General features: G+C 42.8%; 1 protein-coding gene across 30 annotated transcripts in view; it reads right to left on the reverse strand.

Moving 5' to 3' along the window:
• Positions 1-9,461, reverse strand: part of nrxn1a (neurexin 1a) — a 57,471-nt gene extending 48,010 nt beyond the window's left edge. For 12 of the 30 annotated variants that reach the window (XM_032502702.1, XM_032502691.1, XM_032502713.1 and 9 more), the window contains exons 1-4: positions 8,028-9,461; positions 2,916-2,933; positions 2,127-2,156; positions 1,113-1,124 (exon numbers count right to left, since the gene is read on the reverse strand). In XM_032502702.1, coding sequence (XP_032358593.1) covers positions 1,113-1,124; positions 2,127-2,156; positions 2,916-2,933; positions 8,028-8,760 — 793 coding nt within the window. In that variant the 5' untranslated portion in view covers positions 8,761-9,461. The remainder of the gene's footprint in view (positions 1-1,112; positions 1,125-2,126; positions 2,157-2,915; positions 2,934-8,027) is intronic. The other 18 variants (XM_032502715.1, XM_032502708.1, XM_032502709.1 and 15 more) reach the window with 4 other exon arrangements.
• Between the last annotated feature and the right edge of the window lie 367 nt (positions 9,462-9,828).

Genomic DNA, 9,828 nt, shown 5'->3' on the forward strand with positions numbered 1-9,828 from the left:
ACACACACACACACACACACACACGCACACACAGTCAAAGAAACTCATTTCAGCTTTGCAGGCTCCTCAAAAAAACCTCTGTACGCTGAGCTAACCTAAGCTTGGCTTCGTCTGTACCATTTGACAGCCTTTACTCAGTATGCAGACCATAAACACACTTGTACAAACACACATACACACATTTTTTGATGTGTACAGTTTCAGAAAGAGACTTCAAAGGTTTAAAAAAATAAATAAATAAAACAAATCAGCCACAGCTCTACATTCAGACTATCACAATCCAAACATCCGTAATAGTGAGGGCATCCACTATACACAAATACACAGAATACAGTGTGTAATAATGCTAGAAACATATGTTAATACATCTCAGGCTTTAAGTAGGTGATTTAAAATGCTGAGCATAAGCCAGATGAAATATTACATTTTCACTGCCACCTGGATGATTCATCCCAGACATTTTAAGGCAGAAACTCCAGTACAAGAAGCTTACTTAGCAATCAAAACATGACAAAAATGCTCAGATAGAAATATACTTGTGAGAATAGAGATGGCTCACTGTGATACATGGACGAAGAAGTAATTTGTGCTCTTTTCAAGATATTTTTTATCCACCAGCTTGGACGAACATTTGATCAAATAGCACATTTCAATAAATACGTGGCGGCTTGTCACAATGGGAGACAGCCGCCATCATGTCCTCTCTCATCCAATCAAAGAGCACAATAGAGACAGATCAGCCTGTCACAGTCGGGCCTGTCTTTATGTCGGTCAATCAGTGTATTCATCAGCGTCATGCAGAGCTGAATGATCCAGCAGCACCTACCTTCAGATTTTCAAAAGCACTGTATGCCGGAGCTACAAATCATTTGCACGCATGCATGCACGCTTAATATGAGCACACTCACACACACATGCATCAACAGCTTACCTTACCAAAAATGAAACATTCCAATATAATGGCAACCGAAAATGAGAACTTAAAACCGAACGGCTCTAAAGGTCTGCATTACCATACATATAAGAGCCTGTTAATACATTCAACTACAACTTCACACAGAACAGCCCATTAGCCATACACATGAAAAATTCAGGGGGGGTGAGGGGGGTACCTCTGAGTTTTCCTAAATTCACAGAGGGTGGTGTCCCAAACATTTAGAAAGAAGAAACAGAAGAAGGAAAAAGAAGAAAGAGGGCAAGAAGAGAGAGGTGGCATTGTGAGTTTTGTTCATCAGTGAACAATTTTCAAAAGGCAGAATAGTGGCACTTTTTTGAGGGATATGATGAAAAAACACTGGAGAACTGAGGTATAAAAAGCTTTGCAGAATCACATGTGCTTGCCAATGTATGAGCAGGGCCCATGTGAGGATCAGCGACGGCAGAGTGAAAAATGCATGTAAGACGATAAAAAGCCATGGATGAATGTGGAGTGTTCTTAAGAAAACTTCCACAGTTATTGATTCAAACCACAAAGTAAAAGCACTCATGCACACATATGCATACATCATGCATGCACACACACTAAACGCTCCCATCCTCTCATCCTCTAACTCTTACATACAGATGAGAGAAAATGAAATGAGGTGGAAGAGTAAAGACCAATTCAAACCATCCATGGAGTCAGTCGATCAGTCGGCCCTTAGCTCCATTTCCATGACCTGGTGCCCTGCCAAGTCTAACCAAGCCAAGCCCATCAAGCCGCAGCCGTCTAAACTCTCCCATTACGCCCTCCCACATCAGCAGCCATGATTACAGTATATGTCTCGGCAGAAGTTGCTCTCAGGTTCATCACTCTCTTCTTAAATAAAACCAAAAAAATGTAAGGCCATATTTCAGTTGTTATTATGTAATTTTTCCACTGTAAATGCCACTGTAAAAGTCACCATTTTGGTTTAAATTAAAATTGATATTGTTGATAAGACTAAATGGGACCATTTTAAACAAAGAAATCTCAATTACAGAACAAAAACTGACCTTACTTCAGTGCCTAGAGAGACAACTTCCTCCTGCGCCAGGTGGTGATGAAGTGAGGGAGGGATACAGGGAGTTGTGAGTGTGGGGGTGAGGAGGTAGGGGGTGATGGTATAGCAGAGGACAACAGGAAGTGAGGTAAGAGGAGGCCATACCTTGGTCGCCAATCATCAGGTGTGCCAGACCTTAAAGGAAAACAAGAGCACAGTCAGCACAGCAAAGGATCATGGGGCTTGAAGTGTGTGTGTGTGTGTGTGTGTGTGTGTGTGGGTGTGGTGTGTGTGTGTGTGTGGTGTGTGTGGTGTGAATATATGTGTTTTTGTGATACAGGAGTCTGACATGCTGGTGAAGGCTAACGTTCTCTGTGCAAAAGTGTGTGTGCATGTGTGTGTACAAATCCTCTAACTCGCTTTGAAGACACTTACTCATCCTAGGCTGCATTCCTACGCACAAACAGGTACGCACATAGACGACGTATGCACACAGCCGCTCGTATACAGTACAGTACTAGTGTGTGCCTACATTATGTCTCTGTAACCTTGAGGCAAGAGCCACTTCAGAGGATTACACATGGGATGTGGAACTTACCAGATGTCAGCATCCAACACCTACACACCCACACAGACCAACATACATTTACGCTGGCTACCTTGACCTGTATTTCCACAATAGAAGATGTAATGAGAACAAGAAGGCCAGAAAGAAGAATGTAAAGGACTGACTGGAAAATATATAAATAGGAGAGTGTAGAGTGGAATGGTGAACATAAGATGGTTATGGAGATAAAGAAATATGTATTTAAGAATACATTTAAGAACATGGAAAAGAGGGAATCAGATAAAGAAGCAAAGAAAGAGATGTTTGAATAAAGAGTAGGAAGAGAAACTTAAATATAGACAGACATAGAAGTGAAAGAAAGACAGATAGATAGAAGTGCAACCTACCTGGAGTGTAGATGTGCTCTGGAAAGGTGTCACGGCCGGGCGAGGAAAGAGAGAGACAGACATTCATTAACATGCATGCTAAGCCCTTGGGTTACCATGGCTACTTACTGTACATGCACACCTGTCCAGGGTTGCCGTGGTAATATACATGCAAAGTCCACGCAAACGTCACAATGGATACCATGCTGGTAGCCAAAACTGAGGTTTGTCTTTTATATATATATATATATATATAATATATATCTGTTGCATTTAAATAATGCACAATCTCTCTGTATGACCCCATGTGTACATATACACTACATAAGAGCACACAACTCATACCCACCCACACTTGTAGATGTAGAAGGGGGAAAATATACTTCCTACCTGTATGTTTGGATTCAGGAGCGTTTACCCCAGAACTTACCTGCAGCCGCTTCCTTCTCCAGAGCCCCCCAACAGATAGCATGCAAACACACGCAACGCACGCACGCACACACGCAACACACACGCACACAACACACACACACACACACACACACAACCACACACACACAAACACAACCCACACACACACACCACACACACACACACACAACACACACGGCTCAACCTCTCCCTTACTCTTTCTGCTTCCACACATACAGACACATATACATAACATAGAATATGCACGTATATGATGTGAATAGCAGGGAAATACAAAATATGTAGGGGATTAGCAGTGCAGAAAGGCGAGCAGATGCATGGTTCAATACTTGGACTTTGTGTGTGTGTGTGTGTGTGTGTGTGTGTGTGTGTGTGTGTGTGGTGGTGTGTGTGTGTGTTGTGTGTGTGTGTGTGTGTGTGTGTGTGTGTGTGTGTGTGCATATGTGTGTAAGTGTGTGCTTCTGCCCTTGTGCTAGTAGCATGGCAGAAACAGGTGGAGCCATTAGCATGCTAACAGCAATTTGCCCTCAAGGACAATGCAAGCCAGGCCAGGCCTAACAAGCCAGGTTCACTCTGCCTTCACTGGAGGGCAGAATGGCTTAGACAGTAATTACATTTATGCAAAGCCATGCCCAGACTCTATTCACTATATGTCTTATTTTTTTTCTCCAAAACTGACATATTGTTATGCTTTGGAACAACCTTTTCCTCCTGATTTGAAAGATGTAATACAGTGTCTTTCAGGCGAGAAAAAAAGCTCACAGTATATAATAATATTATATTACTTTCCAAATGTTCCCAAGCCTGTTGGAAATCTGCAAAAATATGAGTGTGGATAAAAGTGGATCATTAGGGAGCCTTGAAGATATTGTGTAATTGTAAACTGTACGGTAACTAGCACTGCCACAGTCAAATTACTTATTTCTGGCTTCAAACGGGGTCCTAAGGATCCATTCTTTCCTGTAGGAAAGCATACTCATTCTCTATTAAAAATTCATAACAGACTTCTTTTCTAATTTTCAGAGGGTTATAATTTCATCTCAGCTTTATTGTGCAGCTTCAGTGAGGTTGCTAGGCTCAAAATAAAATCATTTTAAGGTACTATACAAAAGATAAACCTTCATACCGACTCAGCGTGACTCATGGATTCATACATTATCCTGATTTTTAAGGAGACAGCTACGGTTCCCCCATATACTATCAATGCAACCACAGAACCTCAGATGCCAAAAACATAATATTTTGTTCTTCATTCATTTTTCATTTGACCTGAGCTTTTATATCCAAACCACTTTCTCTAAGATACAACCTTTGAAATTCTCTAGAGTGCCTTAGTGCACCTTAAGAAAGATTTTCTTTTGACATACTATAAGTTAGTATGAGATAAGAACCAGGCATAGGGAATACTCCTGCTTTCTGTTGTGCATGGTTTATGATTTTGTTAACTAACCCCATTTGCTGCTGCTAGTTTACTGGAATAGCTCTGTCACTTGAAACCCTTTCCTGAACTAATGTCCATAAATTACCCTAATATCACCACCAGTAAGTAACAAAAAAAGACATGAAGTAACCTTTAAAAACCAGCCATTAAGCTAGTCTCAATTTACACAATCAACTAACCATCATACACTAAACCCTGCAGCAATTTCCACCTACAGTAAACTTTGAAATGTGAATCTCAGAAGCCAATGCAGAATGTAAGCAGAAAGTATTCTGGTAATGCTTTATGATTTCATATAACAGCAAAGTACTATAACCACATACATTACTACTCATCCCATGTACATCCATCTAAGCAGAGCTCATAACTTGAACCGTTTGATGAGACTACTATTACTAACACCGGCCACTATTTCCAAGTGGAAAAAAAAAGATTTTAGCACTTGTTCTACACAGCAACACTTGGCATACCTCATATTTAAAATGTGAGTCCATCTCTAGAAATATAAAACACCCCGTTAAAAGGTTTAAGTAGCTTCTTATTGTGCGAGAAAGGGCCAGTCCAATGCAGGTAGTGTATCTAGTGAGAGCCTTTATGTAAAATGTCTGCACTTCCCATTTAGCCAGTAGAGCTACACTGCTGTTAGGTACCTCAGTGGTGTTGTGACTAATGGTGGTGCTGGAGCCTGCACACTGTGTGAATGTTGTTCTCCATGTTTTTGTTACATGTGTTTGTGCAGGTAATGTCTGTGTGTCAGTGCGGTCTGTGTCTCCCAATTTGCCCTAACCAGCAGCAAAAAACAGCAGACTGGATTAGACTGGCTTGGATGACACATAATTTTCAGCACCGCACTAAGTTTCTGCAGAGAGCAGATCATAGCTTCACATGTCACTCTGTGAATATACAGACTCCACCCCTCATTCAGGAGCGAGCACTGGTAATGCAAATAATTATTGTTTTAATTGTCATTGAATCTGTCAATGATTTAGATCTATCAATTGATTACTTATAAAAAAATTACTAAAACTTAAAATAACTTACTATAAAATGCCCAAAGAATAGTGAGAAATGCCGTTAACTATTTTTCAGAGCACAGGGCAAGGTCTTCTGATTCGTTTGATCAACTGTCCAAAACCCATAGTTAATCAATATGCAATAATACAAAACAGAGAAAAGCAACTAATCCTCACATTTTTAAAACTGAAACAAGGCATTTTTGCTTTATAAGTAACTTAAATGTGAGGCTGCAACTAACACTTATTTTCATGATCTGCAGTAACTAGTCAATTACTTTGGACTGGATTTTCCACAGCCCAAACTGATTTATTCAACCATCAGTCCAAAAATCAAAGATATTTAGTTTACTATCATATATGTATGACAAAGAAAAGCATCAAATTCACACCAGCAAATGTTTGGCATTTTTGCTTAAAAAATATCAATTCTAATTTTCTACCTTATCGATTAATTGACTAATCATTGCAACTCTACTTAAACCATTAATTATTTCTCTGTCAATCGACAACTCATTTTGGTAGTAGTAAGCATAATGCTCCAGCTACCTTCCCCACCTGCTTGAAAAATTGAAACCAGTGGTCCAGACAGTCATTATCACCTTAAGTATGCCTGTCACAGATAAACATACAAACACACACACACTCACTCAACATCACAAACATGTAAATACAGTAGATTTGTGTGGCAGACATGATGCCTGAAGTCATTACGAGCTGAGGCAGCTGTGGGCAGCAAGCAGCTGAGGAATGGAGGTAGGGAGGAAAGACGAATGGAAGAGCAAGGACGGAGAAACACTCCTGGCATGAGGTCTCCATATTAGTCCTGTCTCCATGGTAACCTAGGCCATCCCACTGCCCACTAAATGCTAGGGTGTGATTTGGTGGGTGGCTAAAAGGATGATGCTGACAGCGGTGCTGGGTGAAGTGTGAGGTCAGCTCGGTGACAAATTGTGGCACGGCAAGGCCACTTTGCCATTTTTTGGGCAGATGCATTGGTGTCATTAAAATATCAATGGCTGAGGCAAAGCTGAAAGGTATCTTTGGAATCAAAAAGAAGAAAACCCATACAGGAGTAGAGAGCGCTATTGATTAAGGATGCAGATTTGCTCTTGAATGAACTGAAGCAAATCTGATGACACACACAACTAAGCAGTGGGATATGAAAGCATTTGCAGTACTGGCCATAACAAAGTAGCTGAGTTCATTAAGCAGCTGTTTCATTTTTGTAATGGCCATCCTTAGAGTGCCCTGTATATTGGCACTTGTATTGACCAAGGGCTTGTTTGACAATATTAAGGGAGGGTATTCTTGAAGAGTTGAGACATTAAATCATTTGTGAAACAGCATTTTTCTTTTGCCTCTTCCACAAAAAGGTTTTATTCTTAGGGCTGTTTATTGTTACAGTTCTTCATATTTATAAAGTACTTCTGACAGGACACTATTTCCTCTTTTATAATGCCTAAAAACACACGCAACGCTCACACAACACACAAACAGAGCATCTTAACAGGCTGCATGCTGTTTAACATTAATGGCAGGCAATATATTGTACACACTTCATTTCAACAACCTATGTTTTGCACCTGTGAAGGCCATCTATAATCAATGCAAGTCCATTAACACAGGCAGCCAGGTGTCAGCCATGTGCATAACAACCACTGATTTCCAGCCTCTTAGCCTAGTTCCAATTAAAGTCTCTCAACATGAGCCAACAACACATCCATACTGGATCTATGTGGTTATTGTGTTTTGCCAAACACACCAACTGAGCCCATCTAGGCTTAGCCAAGTAACTGTTTCCAGTGAATTTCAGGAATTTGTCTCAGCTCTCTAGACTCTCAAGCTCGACGGTCTGACTGCAGCTCAGAACAGCTGTTCTCAACTCTCAGCTCCAGCTTCACTAAACTGACTCCACTTCTTGTGTGGAGGCTTAACACTGAGTTCTGGAGGTACATACTAAATTGAGAGTCATTGGCAGCAATAAAAAATCAATATCTAACATAATCAGTATGCATGTCTTGCACTGTTTGTAAAGGCTGCTGGTCCATACGCACCAATAGAAGGCAGCTGTGAAGGTGTGAATGAAAAATAGATGTCTACACAGAAGGACCTGGTGTCTGGAGTTGGATGTAATTTGGAGATATGGATCCACAAATGTAACTGTTCATGTGTGTATTCAAGTGTATGTGTGTGTATATAAAAGATGAGATGTAAATGATGGGTCAGCATGGTTCTGGGCCTTACCTTCGCTGCAGTCGTTGCCTTGGTAACCGGTGTTGGAGCAATCACAGACGGCCTGGTCGTTGACCACGCTGCACACCCCTCCGTTTTGGCACTGGTGATCCGGCCCACAGCCAGCTGTTACGGTGACACCTTCTGAGCTTTCCAACGTCGCCAGTGAGCCGTTGACACTCACCGCCGTGATCCAGCCACGAAAGGCAGGGTGCTCCCGTACCGAAGGGGATGTGAGGCGAAGTGGCGAGGAGTGGAGCTCTGGCGTCACCCCGCCCATGTAGGTGTGGCTGAATACTGTCATGTCTCTTCTCTTGCTCTTCACTTCCGCCCATCCCTCCAATCGTCCATCCACCTCCAACGAGGTGTTCTTCCAGTCCCGCTTGACACGCACTGCATGCCAGTGCCCATCACTCACCGCCACACCTGATTGCAGCTCTGCCGGCTCAGCACAGAAGATGGAGAAGCGCAGGCGGAGGTGGCCATGGAGAAGCAGCAGCTCCAGGAAGTCACAGAAGCCCTCATCATCCAGGTAGAGCAGGAGGCCCTCCTGGCTGTGAGTCCGCAGGCTGAAGCTCAGCACACTCTCGCAGCAGGCGTTCCACACTGGGAACCGCCCCCACTGGCTGGACACACCTCCGAACTCCAGGACCTCCCCTTGGGCCTGGCCCCCCACGCTGCACAGGCACAGCCCCAGGAAGACCAGGGGGGCTGCCGCCCAAACACACACAGCCATCACACTCATACACACACTCGCTCTCACTCTCACACACACACACTGGAGGAGATAGAGGCTAGAGCTGGGGTGTTCCCTCTAGCCTACAGCTCATGGTGACAACTGTAGGGCACTTTGTAAAACACTGGCTATGTGTCTCAGGTGCACCCTGCTTTCTTGGTAGTCGAGGTTCCTACAATAGAGCTCCAGTGAGGAAGGGGGTCAAACAGCAGCTCCCTCAGTCCTTACAGCACACTTGAGGAATCTTCTTTTGCCTGGGCCTAATGTTGGTGTCTTGTTTGATATGTTTAATGTCTTCACTCCATTCAGTCTTTCAGTATTCACTTCTGACATGTGAGATTCCAGGTGTGTGTATTTGTGTGTACATCTGCGTGAGTGCTAGACAAGTAACGAATAAGATGTGAACTCCATCTCTGTGCCCTAGATAGGGCCTTATCCCCCATGAAGGCAACTCCCAACAGAGTATGAGTGTGTGTGTGTATGTGTGTGTGTTTGAGTGTTTGGCTCACACATTGGTAATGGAGAAAAATGACACCATCATGGCAGAATATTCTCTCCCTCTTCCTTGTCTTAGTAGGGCAAGACTTGTGTGTGTGTGTGTGTGTGTGTGTGTGTGTGTGTGTGTGTGTGTGTGTGGTGTGTGGTGTGTGTGTGTGCGCGTGTTGTGCAAGTGAGTCTGTGTCTTTCACTGCCACGTCATCACTCTCTCCAGCGACTACAGAGAGAAACGAGATGGCACAATCAACCAGGGTCACACACACACACACACACACACACACACACACACACACACACACACACACACACACGCTAACAAGCCAAGCCTGCTATTATTCTCAAATTACTCACTCTCATGCATTTTTGTGCTCACACACACTCACACACACACACACACACACACATATCACATTTTCACATTACACATTTAACAGGCCCAAATCAAGAATGTTAAAGAACATACTGAACGTATAGGCCTACAATAGCAACTAGATTTTTATTTCCACACAGCCCATAGCCTAGCTACATGCATTGTTTCAGCTAAACACACAGGCATACAGTGTAGGAACGTGCGTCCAC

The sequence above is a fragment of the Etheostoma spectabile genome, chromosome 21 (assembly GCF_008692095.1).
Source record: "Etheostoma spectabile isolate EspeVRDwgs_2016 chromosome 21, UIUC_Espe_1.0, whole genome shotgun sequence".
Lineage (NCBI taxonomy): Eukaryota > Metazoa > Chordata > Actinopteri > Perciformes > Percidae > Etheostoma > Etheostoma spectabile.